Source organism: Quercus suber, unplaced genomic scaffold (assembly GCF_002906115.3).
Source record: "Quercus suber isolate HL8 unplaced genomic scaffold, Cork oak 2.0 scaffold_345, whole genome shotgun sequence".
NCBI classification, from domain to species: Eukaryota; Viridiplantae; Streptophyta; class Magnoliopsida; order Fagales; family Fagaceae; genus Quercus; species Quercus suber.
Genome location: NW_027069797.1, coordinates 595,558 through 618,934, shown reverse-complemented (window position 1 = coordinate 618,934; position 23,377 = coordinate 595,558). Strand labels below are relative to the sequence as shown.

The following is a 23,377-nucleotide window of genomic DNA, read 5'->3' as shown; positions in this document are numbered from 1 at the left end:
GCAAACCACCATACAAATGATGGGTTGGAGCCCAAGCCAGCTTCCATGAACGAGCAAGTACGAAAATATCGAGCTTTGTAGACTTTGAAGAATAGTGAGTGGCTTCCTTGGATCAACCTCCATGCTTGTTTGGCTAGCATAGCAAGATTGAAGGCATGAATATCTCTAAACCCCATTCCACCTCTACCTTTCGGATTACACAATTTACTCCATTTGATCCAATGAATTTTTTTCTCATCTCGAGTTTGGCCCCACCAGTATTTTGCTAGAGCTAAATTAATATCATCACAAACACTTTTTGGGATTTTAAACATGCTCATGGAGTATGTTGGGTAAGCTTGTGCTACCATCTTGATTAGGACCTCCCTTCCTGCCTTGGAAATATTTTTTTCTTCCATCCCATCACTTTTTTGTTACTCGCTCCTGCACTTCCCTAAAAGTGCTCACCTTGGACTTGCCTCCCACCATTGGCAATCCAAGATAATTCTCACATCTTGTCATGATTTGAGCACCTAGCATGTTCTGAATAGATAGCTTTATCGGTTGCTTTATGTTTGGGCTAAAGAAGAGTGTTGTTTTTTGCCCATTGATAGCTTAACCCAATGCTCTCTCATACATTACTAGTATACGCATCGGGTTTGGCATTCCTCAGTTGTTGCCTCACAAAATAGTAGGCTATCATCAGCAAACAGTAAGTGTGAAACCCTTACCCGTCCATGGCATGACACCATTCCTTTCAAGAGATATCTATCAATGACTCAGCGTATGAGAGAGGAGAGCCATTTTGTGCATATTAGGAATAGATAAGAGACAAAAGGTCCCCTTGCTTGATTCAACGGGTCAGTGTGATGAGGCCTCATGGTTCACCATTTATGAAGGTTGAGTATGATGCGGTGCGCACAATTTCCATAGTAAGGTTGACCCATTGTTCAGGTAGGCCAATCTTTTGCATCATCCTTTGGAGGAAATCCCACTCCACTCTGTCATATGCTTGCTGATGTCATATGCTTGCTGATGTCAAGTTTCACCAACATGTGTCCCTTTTTCCTTTGGTCCTGTTTCTAATACAGTGGAGCATTTCAAAAGCAACTGTAGTATTATATGTAATGATTCTACTAGGCACAAAAGCAATTTGTGAGTCAGAAATTACATTGGGTAGTGTAGGGACTCAATTTGGATTAGACCTGAGTATGAATGAGTTTTCAGCCCAACAAGCCCAAACAATAAATTTGTAGAGGGTGGATTGAAGGTTTAGGCACTGGCCGTCGTTCACCAAGCATGAACTCTATTCTTTATAAAAGAAAAATACTTAGAACTTTTTTACAACTGGGGGGATGCTCCTCGGCTCGTGGCCGAGGAGCCCTTTTTTCTTCTCCTTTCCCCCCCCCCTATTTTCTTACTTTACTTGCTTTTCTTTTATAGTCTTCATCTTCCTATCTACTTCTTCCATCTGTTGATCATCCATTCGCCTCTCTTCTGGCCGTCCGTCCATCAGAGGCCTTATCAGTACTCAAGTGGTTCACTCTGATCAACGTTACCCTGCTAAGGGGTTATATCCCCATTAATGCGGCCAGAGGGGTTAGGTGAATGCATTAAGTGTGAATGTGACAGCTTGCTTGGGTTTGTCCCTTCCCAAAAATTATCCTTAGTATGCCGAGGACGAAGAAGTCCTCGGCGTGAAGGCTTTCCCCAACTTAGCCTCGGATGGTCAGTCTTCCTCGGAGCCGGCCTTGGGCCTACTACGCGATGGGCTGAGGTTGTCAAGCCCACGGGCCCACAATAGCCCCTCAACCTGCTGCACGTTCCCTCGGACGGGGAGGAGGGTTTTGATACCTGCGGGCCCTCTAGACGAGTCGCCCCACTTCGGTTCGTGTTAATGCTGGCGACTTTTCGACTGCCCGATGCACGTTTTTGGCGTTTCAAGACTTAATGTGTGCCCACATTTAAATTTTGGCGGCACTACGTTTTCCACTTTCAACGGTATGATGGTAATTGTTCGGTGGGGATCTCCTGCTTTTATAGGCAAGCGGTTACATTTGGGGAATCTAAAGGGGAGTATAAGTACCTGTTTGAACCGCCTGGTTTCCTCATTTTCGCACTTACAACCATTGATGTGTATGATTTGAATCTGGTTCAACTTGCACACTATCTGAAGAGCGTCGTCATATTTCTGTAAGTCTTCTTCTTCCAGTGACCCCAAATTTTCCTTGATTCTACTCCTCATTTCTTCTTCTGGAACTTTTAGTCGTCCTCTTGGTAGTACCCAGGTATAATGGTGTGAATAGTTTTACCATAGGCTTGGGTCCGAGGACCATGCAATACCTTGGTTCTGTCTACCACTTCTATTTTTCTGTAAGTATCTAGTTTCCCCATAGGTTTGGGTCTGAGGACCATGCAATACCTTGGTTCTGTCTAGTACCCAGGTATAATGGTGTGAATAGTTTTACCATAGGCTTGGGTCCGAGGACCATGCAATACCTTGGTTCTGTCTACTACTTCTATTTTTCTGTAAGTAGAGGTTTGTCCTCGGACCGCTTTACTGGAGATGATTCCTCATTGGGTCGGATTATGATCTTTACACGTGGCGTTGATCTCGCCTCCAGCTCGAGGCCCCATCTTTTTCATTTAATGAAGCGCCCTTTGTCTGTTCGTGTTCCGCGCTTGACGCTTCGGTGCGCGAAACGCACCTTCATTAATGTCCTCGTGAATTAACACGAGTCCAACGGTCTACGGCCTCCTTGGAAATTGGTAGCTTCATTATTAGCCCAGCTGATAATTCTCTTTTCGAACTCTGCATGAATTAATTCTCACCAACCCCCATCCCCTATATAAGGTGAGGAGATGGTTTCTCCACAATCCATGAACTTCCCAACACAAACAGAAAAGACACCTCCTTTCAGCTTCCCAAACCCTTTTAACAACCCCGCCGGAATTGTGACTGGAATTGGCAAATATAAGGCTGCTTTGGGCGGGTGGGAGGACATCCGTGCTAAAAGCCGTTATGGCCGCAGCCCCCACTGGGTTTTCGGTGCTGCAGAATCTAGGCGTAACCCCGATGGCGCCATACAAGGTGGCCCGGAGGGATGTTGTTAAAGTACCTAACGTCTCTCCTCGGAACGCACCCCCGACGAAGAAGATGTGCGAATTCACATCATGAGCGGTGCTCGAGTGTTGCCGTCTCCAACGGCCAACACTCGTGAGGATTGGAGAGAATCAAGGGAACATCATGGGGGAAGGTGTCCCAGAGCCCCTGCATCTGCTCCTCTCTTTGTTCCAGCTCCGCCGTGCCGAGAAGGGAGTTGTCGGTGGCCTGGAAACAAGATGGCCCTCCCCCTTCCCTGCTTTTTGTGTCAAGCTCTCCCATTCTCTTTATACCAATAAAAGCACGGCTTGACACTTCCCTCCGGCTAGCTTTTTTAGGATGGGTCCACCTGGGCCTCTGATTGTATAACTAGCTGGTAGGATTAGCTTGTAAATTTGTTTGTGAAACACGCCTGCCTGAGCCTCTGATTGTAATTTGTACTGTTTCTATTTATGAAATAATATCAAGATTTCTCTTTTCGTTGTCAAATCTTCTATTTTCTTCTCTCTCTTTTTTTTTCTTTTTTTTTTCTTTTTTTTTTGCTTCGCCAACCTACTGTAAAACGATCACTTAGAACAATCGCCTGGTGCGCCAGCCAGCACACTAATCCTTCCCACAGACGGCGCCAATTATAGGGACTCAATTTGGATTAGACCCTGAGTATGAATGAGTTTTCAGCCCAACAAGCCCAAACAATAAATTTGTAGAGGGTGGATTGAAGGTTTAGGCACTGGCCGTCGTTCACCAAGCATGAACTCTATTCTTTTATAAAAGAAAAATACTTAGAACTTTTTTACAACTGGGGGGATGCTCCTCGGCTCGTGGCCGAGGAGCCCTTTTTTCTTCTCCCTTCCCCCCCCCCTATTTTCTTACTTTACTTGCTTTTCTTTTATAGTCTTCATCTTCCTATCTACTTCTTCCATCTGTTGATCATCCATTCGCCTCTCTTCTGGCCGTCCGTCCCATCAGAGGCCTTATCAGTACTCAAGTGGTTCACTCTGATCAACGTTACCCTGCTAAGGGGTTATATCCCCATTAATGCGGCCAGAGGGGTTAGGTGAATGCATTAAGTGTGAATGTGACAGCTTGCTCTGGGTTTGTCCCTTCCCAAAAATTATCCTTAGTATGCCGAGGACGAAGAAGTCCTCGGCGTGAAGGCTTTCCCCAACTTAGCCTCGGATGGTCAGTCTTCCTCGGAGCCGGCCTTGGGCCTACTACGCGATGGGCTGAGGTTGTCAAGCCCACGGGCCCCACAGGTAGTATTGGTTTAAGTCGATTGGCCAACAACTTAGATATAATCCGTGATACAACATTACCCAAGCTAATGGGACGGAATTCCGTAATGTATTCTAGCTTTTTTTTTTTTTGGATGAGTACAATATGTGTATAGTTCATTTTTCTTAGATATCTCCCTAAGTGTAAAACAGATAATACAATAGTAGTTACATCATGCCCTACAATATGCCAGAATTTTTGAAAACAGATAGATGACATATCATCGAGACTGCTTTGGATGGGTGCATCTAGAAGAGTGCCGTTTTTACTTTGTTCGCTATGTAAAGGCGAAGCAAGTCTTGGGCCATGTCCTCCGTCACTACCTTGTCCATTGAATCAATCACCTCCTCCATGTTTAGTGAATTGGAAAAAGTGAAAAGTTGTTTGTAGTACTCCTCTGCTATGGTGGCTATCTTTTCCTCATCTGTGTGCCACTCAGTGAAAAGTTGTTTGTAGTACTCCTCTGCTATGGTGGCTATCTTTTCCTCATCTGTGTGCCACTCCCTTTCCTTATCATACAAACCTCCAATATTATTCTTCTTTTGTGTTTGGCTCACTCTTAGATGGAAGAATTTTGAATTTTTATCTCCCGCCGGTAGCCATATAGATCTCGATCTTTGCCTCCAAAATACTTCCTCATGGTGTAGGAGTTCATTTATCTCCCTTTTCACCTCTTGTATTCTCTCCACCTTCATACCATAACCTGTCTCCTTCAATGTAGTCAATTCTATTTGTCTTGCTTCTAACTGATCTCTAGTGTTTCCAAAGGTAGTTCTACTCCATGCAATGAGGTCCATTCTACACCTTTTAATTTTTTCAAATAGGCAGTACATGGGGCTGCCTGTTGGCCATTGGTCATTCCATGAGTTTCTAATAACGAATTTGCACTCTATATGTGCTAACCATTTTTCCTCAAATCGCTGAATTTTATTTCTCTGACGTTGGGGTTGATTTGGTGGAGCCATGTCTATCAAGATAGGGTTATGATTAAAGTAGGATGCGGAGAGATGGCTCACTTTGGCTCTCGGGGACATCTCACACCATTTCGTTGTTGTGAATACCCTATCTAGTCGCTCTTCAACAAACGCTTCTTCACCCTTGCCATTCCTCCATGCGAAGCGGTACCCATTGAATTCTAGGTCTACTAGACCGCAATGGAGGAGGTATGTCGAAACTCAAGCATAGGTGCCATCAGTCTACATACACCACCATTCTTCTCATCAGAGGCCAAGATTTCATTAAAATTGCCGAAACAGATCAAAGGAAGGGATTCATGAGCATGGAGGTGTCTCATAAGCCTCCATGTCTCAGTTTTGCGCTGTTCTTTTGGATGGCCATATATTCCAGTTAATCTCCATAGCGGTGATGCTTGCATATGTATTCTCACATCTATATGGTTTGGTGAATAAGTCCGTGTGTCTACAATCACATCTGTTTTCCAAAGAAGTGCAAGACCCCCCCTTCGGCTGTCACATGACACTGCATGGAAGGGAAGCCCAACTTTGCTTTGATCGATTCCATCTCTCAAATAGATAAGTTTGTTTCCATTAGAAACAAAATTGTGGGAGCATTTTTCCTTACTAGTTCAGCAAGGACTTCAACTGCACGGCGGTTCCCAATCCCCCGATAATTCCAACTTAGGGTGATCATTATGCTCGACGGGGCTCAGCCTCAGCTTCCATCGTTGGTATTTCAGTTTGAATTGTGTTCTCCATACTCTTGAACCTCTTGGTCTCATCCATGCCATGGTCAATGTGTCTAGCATTGTTGATTTCAATGCTTGGATTGAAGAAACTCCTTACTTTCTTGAGCAAGCTCTTATTCATGATGTAATTTCTTTTTCTCATTATTAATAAAATTTTAGTCTTCCTATAAAAAAATAAAAAATAAAAAAGAAAAGAAAAGAAAAGAAAAAAGCTTCCACATACGGTGGGGAAGAGTCTTAAATCCAGATAACATCATTGGTCAAAATCCTAGCAAATTTTGATAATGAATGGGCTAAAGAATCACTTATTCACTCTTTTATTGTATATCTTTTTTAATTTAATTGATTTTTTATGGAAACTTTAATTAATTATTTGATTGTAGTTTTTTTTTTTAGTTATATTTGATTATGGTTAAACATGAATCCTTAAAAAAAAAAAAAAAAAACCACCTGATATTTTAAAATTTTCATTTTCTTTATCAGAAATTATTTGATAAAAAAATTTCAAAGTCTTGAGAAAAATATTATTGCAATCAATCCAATTACTTTAATCGGAGAAATTAGACGATTCTCATGTTGAATCAAGTCACTTGTTCACTATTCCACTAAAACATTCTCACCTATTTAAAATTAATGAGTCAGTTTATAATAATAATAAAAAATTAAATAGAAACTGACTTCATTGTTAAATTGACTCAACAATTTTAAACTCCTTGAATTGAAATTAATTTATATATTTATATAAAAATCAATGAAATTAAAATTTTAAACCTATCAACCTACATTTTCCCCACCTTATTTTTTACATAAATGATAGTTTTTCATTTTTCTTATTTATAAATCTTAAACAATTATATAAAATTTAAAATAAAAGGTTGAAACAAATCACAGAATAAAAGTATGGGTTTAAATTTTAGAATTCTTTCAGGATTTATTGTGGCAATTATAAGTTTTAACCACCTTAAATTGGGAATTTTTTATTTAGTAAATAAAAAATTGCCTACTCAATATGGAAAAGAAGAAAGTGCTGTCTAGTTTCTGATTCTTTTCTTGGTTCAAAAATTCAAAATGTTCACACATGCTTTACTTGCATGAAGAGTAGAATGAGTAGTTGTTATAAATAAATAAAAAATAAAAAAGAGTAGAATGAGTAGTTTATGGAAGTTTCATGACAAATGTCTAGAACCTTCCACGAAACATTATGTGATAAAACCTCTTTGACCCAAAGGAAACTTCCACGATATTGATACATCTTTGCAATAATGATCACTTGCCAAATTGCATCCTTTTTATATAATAATGATTTTTAAACAATAATTAGTGACAATATACACTGTTGCTTCCTGCAAGTTTCTACCAAGAATTACAATGACCATCTCTCTCTCCCTTAAAAGAATCACTCGTTCTTCTTCTTTTTTGGAAGTAAACTTGTTCATTTTAATTCATAAATGAATATTATGCAAATCAAAATACAAAGGCTTCCACTTATGGTGGGGGAGAGTCCTGAACCTAGAAAACATCATCGGTTAAAATCCTAACAAATTTTGATAAAAAATGGGCTAAAGAATCACTAACCTCTATTTGATTATGTATCTTTTTCACTTTAATTAAATATTTGATTGTAATATTTGATTATGGTTTAACATAAATCCTTTAAGCATAACTTTCACTTGATATTTTGGGTTCAGTTAGTTAGGCATTTTGGGAGTTCAAAAGCACATTTTTAAAACCTAAAATTTCGTTTTGCATTCTTCATTTAAAAGGGGAAAAAAAATCACTTAATACTTTAAAATTATCATTTTCTTTATGCGAAATTATTTTATAAAAAAATTTTGATAAAAAAAAAATTCAAGTCTTGAGAAAAATATTACTGCAATCAATCCAATTACTTAAATTGAAATTAATTTATATTTTTATATTAAAAAATCATTGAAATTAAAAAATTAAACCTATCCACCTACATTTTCCTCATCTTAGTTTCTATATAAAGTATAGTTTTTCATTTTTCTTATTTATATATATTAAACAATTATATAAATTTTAAAATAAAAGTTCGAAACAAACCACAAAATAAAAGTATGGGTTTAAATTTTAGAATTCTTTCAGGATTTATTGTGGCGATTATAAGTTATAACCACCAAAAATTGAAAGTTTTTTATTTAGTAAATAGTAAATACCTTAGGCAACGAATTACGAGCATCAGCACAAAACAATTTGTTGCGGCGACAATAAGGCCTAAAAACAAACTTATACAGGACTACAATAACGGTACTATTTTTCATATTTTGAATAGACAAAAAGAGAGCTGCGCATCTTTTTCTCTCAAAGTTTTGCAAAACCAATTTGCACGTAAACCTCCCTACAAAATTTGTGACGAGTTGCTTTGATTTAATAACTATCAAAACAAAGCTCTTTTGTGAGAGTAAGAAAGAGATGCTTTGTAAAACAGTCACTAAGACCTGTCACAGAAACGAACTGTACCATTTCCAAGACATTTGCTTGCGGGTTGTTTCATTATGCAACTCCAAGTTATTGAAATTAATTTATTTTTTATATAAAAAAAGCATTGAAATTAAAAAATTAAACCTATCCACCTACATTTTCCTCATCTTAGTTTCTATATAAGGTATAGTTTTTCATTTTTCTTATTTATAAATATTAAACAATTATATAAATTTTAAAATAAAAGGTCGAAACAAACCACAAAATAAAAGTATGGGTTTAAATTTTAGAATTCTTTCAGGATTTATTATGGCGATTATAAGTTATAACCACCAAAAATTGAAAGTTTTTTATTTTAGTAAATAGTAAATACCTTAGGCAACGAATTACGAGCTTCTGCACAAAACAATTTGTTGCGGCGACACTAAGGCCTAAAAACAAACTTATACAGAACTACAATAACGGTACTATTTTTCATATTTTGAATAGACAAAAAGAGAGCTGCGCATCTTTTTCTCTCAAAGTTTTGCAAAACCAATTTGCACGTAAACCTCCCTACAAAATTTGTGACGAGTTGCTTTGATTTAACAACTATCAAAACAAAGCTCTTTTGTGAGAGTAAGAAAGAGATGCTATGTAAAACAGTCACTAAGACCTGTCACAGAAACGAACTGTACCATTTCCAAGACATTTGCTTGCGGGTTGTTTCATTATGCAACTCCAAGTCTTTGAAAGAGGGTGTGTGTGTTCACAGCCCAATAATCAAAATGGGTCTTCAAGATGACATGTATTTGAACAACAACTTGTTGTCTCTCTATGCAAAATGCTTTGGAGTGGACCATGCACACCACTTCTTTGATGAAATGCCTTGCAAGGATGTTGTGTCCTGGACTGGGATTCTGTCTTCTTATGTTAGAAACGAAAACCACGAGCAGGCACTTAGGTTGTTTGATTCAATGTTGAATTCCAGTCAATACCCAAATGAGTTCACATTGTCTAGTGTCTTAAGGTCATGTTCTGCTTTGGGAGAGTTTGACTATGGAACTCTTATTCAGGCTTATATGATAAAAAATGGGTTCGATTCGAATCCCATTTTGGCAAGTGTTTTGATTGACTTGTACTCCAAGTGCAATTGTACTGAAGAAGCGTACAAAGTTTTTGAGTGCATGGATGGTGGTGATACTGTTTCTTGGACAACGATGATCTCTTCGTTGGTCCAAGCACAGAAATGGAGTCAGGCTTTACAGTTTTATATCCAGATGATTGAGAAAAAGGTGCCTCCAAATGAGTTCACTTTCGTGAAGCTTCTTGCTGCATCCGGTTCTCTTGGTTCAAGTTATGGTAAATTAGTTCATGCCCATATGATCTTGCTAGGAATTGAGCTGAATGTGATTTTGAAGACATCTCTTGTTGATATGTACTCAAAGTGCCATAGAATGGAAGATGCTGTCAAGGTCTCAAATCAGACACCTGAACGTGATGTGTTCTTATGGACTGCTATTATATCTGGTTTCATTCAAAATATGAAGGTCAAGGAGGCCATTGCTGCATTAAGTGAGATGGTGATGTCTGGAATTGTACCAAACAATTTTTCGTATTCAACTATACTAAATGCTTCTTCGTCAATTTTATCACTGGAATTGGGGGAACAGGTCCACTCGAGGGTGATTAAGGCTGGGTTAGAGGATGATATTTCTGTTGGAAATGCACTAATTGATATGTATATGAAATGTTCCAACCTCATAGACAATGCTTTGAGAGTGTTTAGAGGAATGTCCTCACCAAATGTCATCACTTGGACTTCTCTGATTGCTGGTTTCGCCAAACATGGTTTTGAAGAAGATTCTTTTCGGTCTTTTGAGGAGATGCGAGCGCTGGGATTGGCTCCAAATTCATTTACTCTTTCCAGCATCCTTGGTGCTTGCAGCACAATGAAATCTCATAGTCAAACAATGAAGCTCCATGGATACATAATTAAAATTAAAGCAGACTGTGATATAGTTGTGGGGAATGCTCTCGTGGATGCTTATGCTGGATTAGGGATGGTGGATGAAGCTAGATGCGTGGTTAGAAAAATGGATCACAGAGATGCCATCACATACACGAGTTTGGCCACAAGAATAAATCAGATGGGTTATCATGACAGGGCGTTAGAAATCATCAAGTACATGAACAAGGATGATGTCAAGATGGATGGATTTAGCATGTCCAGCTTCTTATCTGCAGCAGCTGGCTTGGGCTCAATGAAAGCTGGGATGCAATTACACTGTTTTTCTGTGAAGTCTGGCTTACGCTGCTGGCTTTCAGTCTCAAATGGGCTAGTTGACTTGTATGGAAAATGTGGCTGCATACATGATGCGCATAGAGCTTTTGGGGAAATAACTGAGCCAGATGTTGCATCATGGAATGGATGGATATCTGGATTGGCATCAAATGGTTATATCTCCTCTGCTCTCTCTGCATTTGAAGATATGAGGTTAGTGGGAGTCAAACCTGATTTGGTTACATTCTTGTTAGTGCTTTTTGCTTGCAGTCATGGTGGTTTAGTGGACTTGGGTCTTGATTATTTTCATTCTATGAGAGAAACACATGGCATAGCACCACAACTAGATCACTATGTTTGTTTAATTGATCTCCTCGGTCGAGCTGGCCAGCTAGAGGAGGCAATGGGAGTGATTAAGACTATGCCTTTCAGGCCAGATGCTTTGATATATAAAACATTATTGAGTGCCTCCAAATTACATGGGAATGTACCTCTTGGGGAAGATATGGCAAGACAAGGTATCGATCTTGACCCATCTGATCCAGCTTTCTACATACTCCTTGCAAACTTATATGATAGATCAGGCCGGTCAGACTTGAGTGAGAAAGCTCGCGGGCTGATGAAAGAAAGAGGTTTGATGAAAAATCCTTGTCAAAGCTGGATGGAGATAAGAAACCAGATTCATCATTTCACTGCAGAAGATAGATCACATCCACAGATAAATCAGATTCATGAGAAAATAGAATCACTTATGACTGAGTTTAAGTATCGGGGATATTTATATCGAGACAATAGAGATAAATCTTATCATAGTGAGAAGCTAGCTGTTGCGTTTGGTCTTCTTAGTACACCATCAAAGGCTCCGATACTTATAATCAAGAACACGCGTATTTGCATGGATTGCCATTATTTTGTGATGCTTGTAACTGAATTGGTTGATAGGGAAATAATTTTAAGGGAAGGGAACCGAGTCCATTCCTTTAGGAAGGGTAATTGTTCATGCAGAGGCTACTAATAGTTATGATTAGAGGAAGAAAAGTTTCACAACTCTCTTTTGTATGTTGTGATCATGAATTTCTTTGAGGTTAAGATTAAGCTTCTGCAGGGAAAGATGCCACGGTTTTACTTGCTTTTGCCAGTAGGACTACTTGGTGACAGGAGCTTGTCATTCATCCCTGATATTTTACCCCTGCGTATCACATTCTGCTGAGGACGCTTGAGCCTGATTATCACATTTTGTTGAAAGTGGTTAGCGTTTCAGTTGGTGAAAGAAATGGATATGAAGAGACCAAAAGACTTGAAACACATTAAACAGATGGACCTGTTGCATTTTATATCACAGCCATCACAGCGAACCCAATTTATTAGCTATTGGCAGTAGTGAATTTTTGGAGAGTTTAGTAGGAAGCTGAACTAAATGAGATTACTCATGGTGCACTTTGCAAAAGCCAACAGGACATGACGCCATGGCCGTTTTCAAACTAACTTGTGATTGGAATGCACTTCTGTGAGGATTGATCAATGCACTCAACCCACCAAAAAAGGGTCATTGTATCCAGATGCTACTGCCAATTCATACTTGTCACACAGCAGTGCCCATCAAAGTCTTGAAATCTATTCCGTACCGACTGAATGGCTAAAATCGGTGTGTAAACCAGTACAACCAATCTTTTTTTTCCATCTTCGTCAAATTTTCAAAGTGTAGTATTTCTTTTGCATCCTTTTTGATGTTACAAACCTTTTATGAATTTATATTGGTTAATGATTTAACATGATCTATGAATTCTTATAAAATTACCAATTTATATTTATAAATAAATGTGTGTATACATCTATGAATTATTCCATTTCAGTAGTCAAATCGAAATCATCCCCAAAACAATATTCAAAACATTGGTAGCATCTAGCATATAGCCCATATGATTCTCCTCTCTCTTTTTCTCCTTTTCTTCTTTTGCTTTTATTGCTCTTCTTTTTACTTACTACATTTGGTAAGGCTGGCAAGTTGGGAACCAAAACAAATCCTTCAATCAAATTTTACCATATGCTAAGCAATTGAAATGCAAACATATTTCATTTTTAATTTGCATCAAGGCCAACATGACATTGGTGGAACGAATAAACAATGGTCTGTTAACCATCCTTTTCATTCCAAAGGATTAAGCAAAATTTACTTTCTACCACTTTCCACTTTCAAGCATCAACAAATCTTGCACATCTCTTGCCCCATTCGGAGAAGGCATGCATATGAGCACTGATGAAAAACCACCTTTTGACCTAGCTGCGTGTTCCAATTTATAAAAGCCACACACACAATACTTTAACATAACTAGTTTTATTTCCACAGATGCAAGAACAATGAGAGAAATAACAGATGCTCTTATACTTCAATTCAAGTACAGATTATTAGGATACAAAACCTTTGCACCATAAATTAAACTCTATTCAATCTAACAAACAGTTCCACTCTATGAGCACAGAATCAGGAAAACACAGATGCAGCTCTGGAATCTAAATTCACCAAAACACGTGCCAGCAGCATATCACTCCTTTAACTTCGCATCACCAGAGGTGACGGCAGCATTTGGTTGTGAAGTAACAGCATCAAGCGTCTTGTAGAACTCCTCTGGAAGAGGACCAGGTCGGTGCAGAGGGACATGCTTAGGAACTGGAGCATTATTCTCAATGATCTCACATTCATAGTCATCGGGAACACCCCATGGATCCCACTCTGCAATCCAACACAATGCAGAAAACAAATCATTACAAATTAAATCTAATCGCTCATCATGAATAACAAATGCAAATTAGAGGCAATAGGCTCCATCATTTTAAGAAAAGGTTAATCAAATATTTTTATAAATAAACTCACAAATAAGTTGGCTCCAATAGGACACTTGACAAGCACGGCTAAAGTACCCTTAGATGGTCTAATTTGACTGGACCCAGAAGTAAGCAGATAGATGCTAATGATCCAGACTTTAAAACAACATACTATTAGCGATTTGGTTTACTACAAGGAATAAGCCAATTTATGAACACACAGTTATCATAGGTAAGTACATTGATCAGTAACAATATATTGTCACCTATTCAAGCAGAACCTCTGCAGAAAACTAATCTAACCCTATGTGACTAAGTCCAAAAATTTGGATTTATCCAAGTCCTTGCGTTAATTACAATACCACAAACCCTCAGGGTTTAAGATTTTGTTCCAAATAAAACGTGAATTCAATTTCTAGCTAAATTTCAGTCATTCATTAAATGGAATTGAATAGGATACCTGAGTGATGAGTCAATCACTAGTTTCCAACTAGGAGGTTAATAAAGACTCTAGCAATGAATAATTGAGATTGTAGAGAAGCTTTTCCACTTAATTCAATCTAACTTCAAAACAATATAATCACAAAGCAACAAAGAGGAGCTTCTCCACTTAATGCATTTAAAGTGTATCATCAGCAAATTAAAAGTAAGAAAAAATAACAAAACTCGAAATGCCCCCCTAAGTCCTAGGAACAGATGCTATAAATTTTGGATTTCCCCTTAACTTCGAGATTCTTCCAAAACCTTATATGAATCTTCTCATCAAGAACATAGATTCCTGATAAGACCATCTGAAGGCGAAGCCAGAGCCCCATCCCAATTTGCTTTACAATCATCAACATGTTTACATAGAAAACAGCAGATTGTTTGAGATGAACACCAAACTAGGCCATCAAACCAAATCCATTCACCAGGGGCCAAGATAAAACTTAGAAACTCTCTTAAGAGATTCTATCCAAATCAGCCATCAACTTTCATTGAATTTACAATCCAAAGAAAGAAAATGATATTGCTCTTTCTCCTCTCAACTACCTTAGCTTAGTTGTGCATTTAACTTTAAATTATTGTCCCAAACTAGCACTGCTTCTCTTCACTATAATTTGTAGAAACTGTTATATCAGGACAGGTAGGTTATGGAATTATTCTACAATCAAAATGCATTCAACTCAAACATTCTTACAATTCTATGGTGCTTAACTTAATTTCTGCGAAAATACCAAAAATCCTTCATCCATTGCTTCACATTCTAGAACGAGGAAATAACTCACTTAAAGGCACATTTCCAATTCTTAAGTTGCAAATGACCTTACTTTATAAACTAAAAATTCTACCCAGTTGCACGCTTTTTGTATAACTGACTTAAATGGCACTTGCTCCTTCCACAAGAATGGGTGGAGGTGAGATCATAGGTTCATAACCCATTAGGTGTGTATGTAACTTGCCAATCAAAAACTAATCCTTTCTCCCCTCAATTATCTCTTCATTGTCTTCAACCTAGGCATTACTCATGACCAAAAGTGGAAAATTTTAGGAAAACTAAGGACAAACATATTCTTTATGAACCTAATGTAATCATCTGGCTTAGCCTGTACACTCTTTTTCGTTGATATAATAAATAAAAACAACAAAATACATAAAGCTCACATTTTTCATTTACTTTCCCTCATTTTCTACCATCCTCTAAACAACTGATCAGAAAATGAAAAAGAACCAATACAAATCAGAATAGACCAATAATTTCCAGCTTAAGTTTTAGCTCTAAAAGTCCAATGTCCCACATTGCAAGACAATCTAAAAAACACCTTCCCCCCAAATCTCTAATTTATGTTCTTCTCTCACTCCCATTTTCTCAGAGCCCAAAGAATTCACAAACTAATTTTCATCCTCTTTTCCTTTCTCAGCAATTAAACAAACAACACACCAAAACAACAACAAAATTACACTCCACCTTAAGTTTCAGCTCTCAAAGCCCCAATGTCCCACATTACAAAACAATCTAAAAACCCTATCACCCACCACCCCAAATACCCCATTTTTCTCTTCTTTTCTTACCCCCATTTTCCCACCACACAAACACAACACAAAAACTAATCTTCATCCTCATCAACTAACCATTCCTTTTCCTCAATAACTTCAACAAAACCACCCACCAAAACAATAAACAAACAAAAATCCATGAAATTCAACACAAACAAAAGAAGGTGGTAGCAGTAGTAGTAGTAGTACGGACCGATCATCTTGCCAATGAGAGTGAGTTCATCTTGAGCCTCCTCGATGAGCTCCTCGACCTGGCCACAACCGAGCTTCTTCTCGATGAGTTCCCAGTCCTTCTCTTCCTGGCACACCTTGAGCCTGTGGCTGGTGAAACTCTCCACGGCCTTTCTGTAACCCTCGTCCTCCGGCACCGCCTTGATCTCCTTCAGAGTCTTGGTGTACAAATCGATCAGAACCTCCCGCGCGTTCGGCACCACCTCCAGACCCACGATCCCAGTCGTCTCTTTCATCTTCGCCAACAATGGCCGTCCGATCGCCCGCAGGAACATCCTCGTTTGTAAACTTTTGTGTTTAGTACCTAAAGGATCCACCAACTGTCTCAGGTGGTAGTGTGCGTTTGGTTTTTGATGAGAGAGAAAGAGAGAAATTGGGCGAGTGAGAGAGAGTGTTGAGAGGTTGTGGACTGGTCCGGTTCGGTTGGGTTTTTACTGTGACTGCACTACAAGCTCTCACTCTTTGCCACCTCATATTGACCTCTTAAAAATAGAAAAAATAAAAACTTTAAAATTATTATAAAAATAAAAAAAATAAAAAAATAAAAACCCACATTTTACCAAATTAATCCCCAAAAAAATTGTGCAAAAATCCATTTTGCTATGCTAAGTTGGTAACCATGTAAATTAGCTTTACAAAAGCATATTTTAGGTATGATTTGAGATAATGATAAAAAAAAAATGGTGAGAAAATTGTATTTTAATAAAATTTAGTGTAAAATAGATAATCTAATATGAAATGTTAAAAAAAAAAAGAGAGAGTGTATGTTTGTATGTATGTGTGTGTATATATATATATGCTAAAATAAATAACTAAAAATTAATGAATTGATAAATGCTTTTTTAGGATCGTAATTTTTTGAATAATTTTTGTGCCACAAGTTCTATACTGAGTCTCTCCTTACTGCTTAGTATTAACCAATCAATAGTAGGGTTTGTGGCCTTGTGGCCTATCACATAAATTTCTAAATCAACCCTGAATTTTACATAGTTTAACAATTTGAAGGTTCAACCATCCATTTTGAATTATTTAGGAAACAATAAGTTAATAAGGTAGTGGCACGAGAAATTCCACATTTGTTTACCATAATAGTTAAAGGTGGTATGTTTTGATTAAAGTTCAATAAAAGTGGTACAAATAGTGGGTGTTTATCAAATTATATCGTACAAATCACAAGCTATCATCTTAATAAATTATAAATGTATATATATTTTGTAACTCTAACATTGCTCCTTTAGAGGAAGCATCCTCTCATACAGTTCGGAAATTAGTTGACTTTAAAATTATTGATCAATGGTTAAATGAAAAATTTATTGAGTGTTGACTATTGAACCACCAACAATAGAGTTTGTGGCCCTATTACTCAAATCTCTAATTTATTTTATTTTTTTCCCAAATCCATATTTCTTTCGTACCAAGACAAAATTTTACATAGTTTAATATTTGAATGTTCTAATACTATTTTGGAAACAATAAGTTAACAAGTTTAGTGATAAAAACAAATTACATTTTTTTACCACAACTTCTAAGGTGGTATGTTGTGATTAAAGTTCTATAAAAGTGATATTAATAGCAGATTTTTGTTAAATTATAATTGTACTAATAACAACTATGGGGACTCAACTTGGATTGGACCCAGAGTATGAATGGGTTTCCAGCCCAACAAGCCCAAACAATAAATTTTTAGAGCATGGGTACAAGAACTAGTATTGCTCGATAGGAAATGTTATATTCGCTGAGTAATAAGGGATATGTCAGGCTGATTGTATGAGAAAAATTCTCCTCAGCTAGGTTTTAGTGAGCCTCTTTTATGCATGGAATATCTGTTCTTCCTTTCTCCCTCTTTTTTTCTCCTAATTCCCAGACCCCCCTTAATGTCATCCGTTTCCATGTTATATACTACATTCTTTCCTCCATTTCCATCATACACGTGTAGTTCTTATTTTGGGAACTCCTTTTTGTCCCATCCAGCACCTACCGGAACCTTTGCTCAGTGGTCATAAAGCTGCTTAGTTACTGTTCAGGTATCACCTCCACATTAATGCGGCCAGAGGGTTAGCTGGAAAGCATTTAATGGGGAGGTGATAGCCTTGGAAGATATTTGCTACCTTCCCCGACTCCTCCTTAGGTTTACATTCAATTTCCAGTTCAGATACAACTTTGCGGAGTCTCCTGAATAAAATGAAAGTTATGTTCACCTCGGACTTTGGTGTCCTCGGACGTGCGTCATGCCACTATACACAATATCCATCCCTTTCTCCTATATTATCCCCTCAATAATTCTTTTACATTATCCTCGGATAACTAAGCGTCCTCGAATTGGGCTGTTGGGCCCTAAGCCCACTTCTGAGGATTCCTATATCTTTTTAAATAATAGGCCCCACAATAGCCCCTCAAAATCTTGTTTTTTGTCACCTCGGGAAAAAGGGAGATTTTGATATCCTGCCCTCATTTATTTCGTAGACTTCCCCTGCTTTCAGAATGTCCTTTTGCTTGCCCAAGGCATGCTCCTGACGTTTCGGTGTCAGGAAAACGCCATTATTAAATGATGACTACTTTGTTGTCCCACACGTTCAACGACCTGATGCAAATCTAACGGTGGGGGATCCTTTGCATTTATGGGCGGGATTTTTCCCGCTCCCAATTTCTGTGCCCTTATAAAGTGCCTTTCAAATCAAATCTCTCTTCAGTTACAAATTACACCGTCTCAGCACATATTCATTGAATCTGTCTCTCTCTCATTACTCCATGCTCTCATAAATACTAGGAGCTCGTCTGAGGAGCTTACTTTCCAAACCTGTAAGTTTCCTTAACCCTCTCTAGTTTTCCATCTTCTGCGTCAGTTTTTCTTTACTACTGTTAGAAAATGGGTAGATTTAAGTATCTAGTTGATTCCGAGGAGCAAATAGAATCATTTAGGGCTAAGTATAGGATTCCCCCAACAGTGGGTATGAGATACGCTTCCCCACAAACTTGGTTACACGATAGAAAAACGGGGGAAGTAGTCATCCCTATGATAGCTTTTATCGAGGGAGGGATGACTATCCCAATGGGTAGTCTGACTAGAAGTTACCTCAGGTTCTTCAGATTATCTCCCACACAGTGCGCTGAGAGAGTGTTGAGAGGTTGTGGACTGGTCCGGTTCGGTTGGGTTTTTACTGTGACTGCACTACAAGCTCTCACTCTTTGCCACCTCATATTGACCTCTTAAAAATAGAAAAAATAAAAACTTTAAAATTATTATAAAAATAAAAAAAATAAAAAAATAAAAACCCACATTTTACCAAATTAATCCCAAAAAAAATTGTGCAAAAATCCATTTTGCTATGATAAGTTGGTAACCATGTAAATTAGCTTTACAAAAGCATATTTTAGATATGATTTGAGATAATGATAAAAAAAATTGGTGAGAAAATTGTATTTTAATAAAATTTAGTGTAAAATAAATAATTTAATATGAAATGTTTAAAAAAAAGAGAGAGTGTATGTTTGTATGTATATATATATATATATATATGCTAAAATAAATAACTAAAAATTAATGAATTGATAAATGCTTTTTTAGGATCGTAATTTTTTGAATAATTTTTGTGCCACAAGTTCTATACTGAGTCTCTCCTTACTGCTTAGTATTAACCAATCAATAGTAGGGTTTGTGGCCTTGTGGCCTATCACATAAATTTCTAAATCAACCCTGAATTTTACATAGTTTAACAATTTGAAGGTTCAACCATCCATTTTGAATTATTTAGGAAACAATAAGTTAATAAGGTAGTGGCACGAGAAATTCCACATTTGTTTACCATAATAGTTAAAGGTGGTATGTTTTGATTAAAGTTCAATAAAAGTGGTACAAATAGTGAATGTTTATCAAATTATATAGTACAAATCATAACCTATCATCTTAATAAATTATAAATGTATATATATTTTGTAACACTAACATTGCTCCTCTTGAGGAAGCATCCTCTCATACAGTTCGGAAATTAGTTGACTTTAAACTTATTGATCAGTGGTTAAATGAAAAATTTACTAAGTGTTGACTATTGAACCACCAACAATAGAGTTTGTGGCCCTATTACTCAAATCTCTAATTTATTTTATTTTTTTCCCAAATCCATATTTCTTTCGTACCAAGACAAATTTTTACATAGTTTAATATTTGAATGTTCTAATACTATTTTGGAAACAATAAGTTAACAAGTTTAGTGATAAAAACAAATTACATTTTTTTACCACAACGGTGGTATGTTGTGATTAAAGTTCTATAAAAGTGATATTAATAGCAAATGTTTGTTAAATTATAATTGTACTAATAACAACTTTTCACCTTAACATATTATGAAAAAAATTATAATTTTAAATAATTCTAACATTGCCCCTTCAGATAGAGCATCCCCTCGTAGTAATAAAATGAATATTAGTATTTTATAAAGGTAAAATATAAAGTTCTCTTTAATAATAATAATAATTGTAGGGACTTAATTTAGATTTGACCCTGAGTATGAATGGGTTTTCAGCCCAACAAGCTCAAACAATAAATTTGTAGAGAGTGGGTTGAAGGTTTAGGCGTTAGCCGTCTTTCACCAAGCATGAACTCTCTTTTATTAAAAAATACTTAGAGTTTATTTACAACTGGGGGGATGCTCCTCGGCCCGTGTCCGAGGAGCCCCTTTTCTTCTCCTCCTTTCCCCCCTATCTTACTTTACTTGCTTTTCTTATATAGTCTTCATTTTCCTATCTCCTTCTTCCATCTGTTGATCATCCATTCGCCTTTCTTTTGGCCGTCCGTCCCATCAGAGGCCTTATCAGTACTCAAGTGGTTCACTCTGATCAACGTTGCCCTGCTAAGGGGTTATATCCCCATTAATGCGGCCAGAGGGGTTAGGTGAATGCATTAAGTGTGAATGTGACAGCTTGCTCTGGGCTTGTCCCTTCCCAAAATTATCCTTAGTATGCCGAGGACGAAGAGGTCTTCGGCGTGGGTCAAAAAAGAGGCTTTCCCCAACTTAGCCTTGGATGGTCAGTCTTCCTCGGCGTCAGCCTTGTACCCAGGTATAATGGTGCGAATAGTTTTACCATAGGCTTGGGTCCGAGGACCATGCAATACCTTGGTTCTGTCTACCACTTCTATTTTTCTGTAAGTATCTAGTTTCCCCATAGGTTTGAGTCCAAGGACCATGCAATACCTTGGTTCTGTCTAGTACCCAGGTATAACGGTGTGAATAGTTTTACCATAGGCTTGGGTCCGAGGACCATGCAATACCTTGGTTCTGTCTACCACTTCTATTTTTCTGTAAGTATCTAGTTTTCCCATAGGTTTGAGTCCAAGGACCGTGCAATACCTTAGTTCTGTCTAGTACCTAGGTATAATGGTGTGAATAGTTTTACCATAGGCTTGGGTCTGAGGATCATGCAATACCTTGGTTCTGTCTACCACTTCTATTTTTCTGTAAGTATCTAGTTTCCCCATAGGTTTGAGTCCGAGGACCATGCAATACCTTGGTTCTGTCTAGTACCCAGGTATAATGGTGTGAATAGTTTTACCATAGGCTTGGGTCTGAGGACCATGCAATACCTTGGTTCTGTCTACCACTTCTATTTTTCTGTAAGTATCTAGTTTCCCCATAGGTTTGAGTCCGAGGACCATGCAATACCTTGGTTTTGTCTAGTACCCAGGTATAATGGTGTGAATAGTTTTACCATAGGTTTGGGTCCGCGGACCATGCAATACCTTGGTTCTGTCTACCACTTCTATTTTTCTGTAAGTATCTAGTTTTCCTATAGGTTTGAGTCCGAGGACCATGCAATACCTTGGTTCTGTCTAGTACCCAGGTATAATGGTGTGAATAGTTTTACCATAGGCTTGGGTCTGAGGACCATGCAATACCTTGGTTCTGTCTACCACTTCTATTTTTCTGTAAGTATCTAGTTTCCCCATAGGTTTGAGTCCGAGGACCGTACAATACCTTGGTTCTGTCTAGTACCCAGGTATAATGGTGTGAATAGTTTTACCATAGGTTTGGGTCCGCGAATCATGCAATACCTTGGTTCTGTCTACCACTTCTATTTTTCTGTAAGTATCTAGTTTCCCTATAGGTTTGAGTCCGAGGACCATGCAATACCTTGGTTCTGTCTAGTACCCAGGTATAATGGTGTGAATAGTTTTACCATAGGCTTGGGTCCGAAGACCATGCAATACCTTAATTCTGTCTATCACTTCTATTTTTCTGTAAATAGGGGTTTGTCCTCGGACCGTTTTACTGGAGATGATTCCTCTTTGGGTCGGATTATGATCTTTACACGTGGCGTTGATCTCGCCTCCAACTCGAGCCCCCATCTTTTTCATTTATGAAGCGCCCTTTGTCCGTTCGTGTTCCGCGCTTGACGCTTCGGTGCGCGAAACGCGCCTTTATTAATGTCTTCGTGAATTAACACGAGTCCAACGGTCTACGACCCCCTTAAAATTTGGTAGCTTCATTATTAGCCCTGCTGATAACTCTCTTTTCGAATTCTGCATGAATTAATTCTTACCAACCCCCATCCCCCATATAAGGTGGGGGATGGTTTCTCCATAATCCATGAACCTTCCAACACAAACAGAAAGAATATACCCTTTCAGCTCCCCAAGCCCCTTTAACAACCCCGCCGGAATTGTGACTGGAGTTGGCAAATATGAGGCGATTTTGGGTAGGTGTGAGGATATCCGTGCCAAGAGCCTTTATAGCCGCAGTCCCCACTGGGCTTCCGGTGCGGCAGAATCTAGGCGTAACCCCGATGGCGCCATACAAGGTGGCCCGGAGGGATGTTGTTGAAGTACTTAACGTCTCTCTTCGGAGTGCACCCTCGACGAAGAAGGCGTGCGAATTCATGTCATGGGCGGTGCTCGAGTGTTGCCGTCTCCAACGGCCAACACTCGTGAGGATTGGAGAGAATCAAGGGAACATCATGGGGGAAGGTGTCCCGGAGCCCCTGCATCTGCTCCTCTCCTTGTTCAAACTCCGCCGCTCCGAGAAAGGAGTTGTTGGTGGCCTTGAAACAAGCTGGCCCTCCCTCTTCCCTGCTTTTAGTGTCAAGCTCTCCCATTCTCTTGATGCCAATAAAAGCACGGCTTGACACTTCCCTCTAGCTAGTTTTTTTAGGGCGGGTCCACCTGGGCCTCTGATTGTAGAACTAGCTGGTAGGATTAGCTTGTAAATTTATTTGTGAAACACGCCTGCCTGAGCCTCTAATTGTAATTTGTACTGTTTCTATTGTGTCAACCGTGGGCCTGATAGCCTCAGCCCATCGTGTAGTAGGCCCAAGGCCGACGCCGAGGAAGACTGACCATCCAAGGCTAAGTTGGGGAAAGCCTCTTTTTTGACCCACGCCGAGGAACTCTTCGTCCTCGGCATACTAAGGATAATTTTGGGAAGGGACAAGCCCAGAGCAAGCTGTCACATTCACACTTAATGCATTCACCTAACCCCTCTGGCCACATTAATGGGGATATAACCCCTTAGCAGGGCAACGTTGATCA

The 23,377-nt window shown here is 38.5% G+C and overlaps 2 protein-coding genes across 2 annotated transcripts; one reads left to right on the top strand and one right to left on the bottom strand.

Moving 5' to 3' along the window:
* Positions 1 to 8,995: 8,995 nt before the first annotated feature.
* Positions 8,996 to 12,530, top strand: LOC111994483 (pentatricopeptide repeat-containing protein At5g52850, chloroplastic). The gene has a single exon (XM_024026370.2). The coding sequence runs from the start codon at positions 9,134 to 9,136 to the stop codon at positions 11,780 to 11,782; it is 2,649 nt and encodes an 882-aa protein (XP_023882138.2). The 5' UTR covers positions 8,996 to 9,133; the 3' UTR covers positions 11,783 to 12,530.
* A 553-nt stretch (positions 12,531 to 13,083) lies between these two features.
* On the bottom strand, positions 13,084 to 16,305 carry LOC111994511 (probable NADH dehydrogenase [ubiquinone] 1 alpha subcomplex subunit 5, mitochondrial). The gene is made up of 2 exons (XM_024026402.2): positions 15,821 to 16,305; positions 13,084 to 13,498 (listed from the first exon to the last, which is right to left on the bottom strand). Exons 1-2 carry the CDS (start codon positions 16,131 to 16,133, stop codon positions 13,311 to 13,313), a joined length of 501 nt encoding a protein of 166 aa, XP_023882170.1. The 5' UTR covers positions 16,134 to 16,305; the 3' UTR covers positions 13,084 to 13,310.
* Positions 16,306 to 23,377: the final 7,072 nt, after the last annotated feature.

What these genes read in the sequence shown, in the direction of transcription:
- LOC111994483 (XM_024026370.2), top strand. Translation starts at nt 9,134, where the DNA reads ATGCTATGTAAAACAGTCACTAAGACCTGTCACAGAAACGAACTGTAC.
- LOC111994511 (XM_024026402.2), bottom strand. Translation starts at nt 16,133, where the DNA reads ATGTTCCTGCGGGCGATCGGACGGCCATTGTTGGCGAAGATGAAAGAG. An exon ending in TCTCATTGGCAAGATGATCG is followed by an intron (nt 13,499 to 15,820) that starts GTCCGTACTACT and finishes GTTGGATTGCAG; the next exon opens with AGTGGGATCCATGGGGTGTT.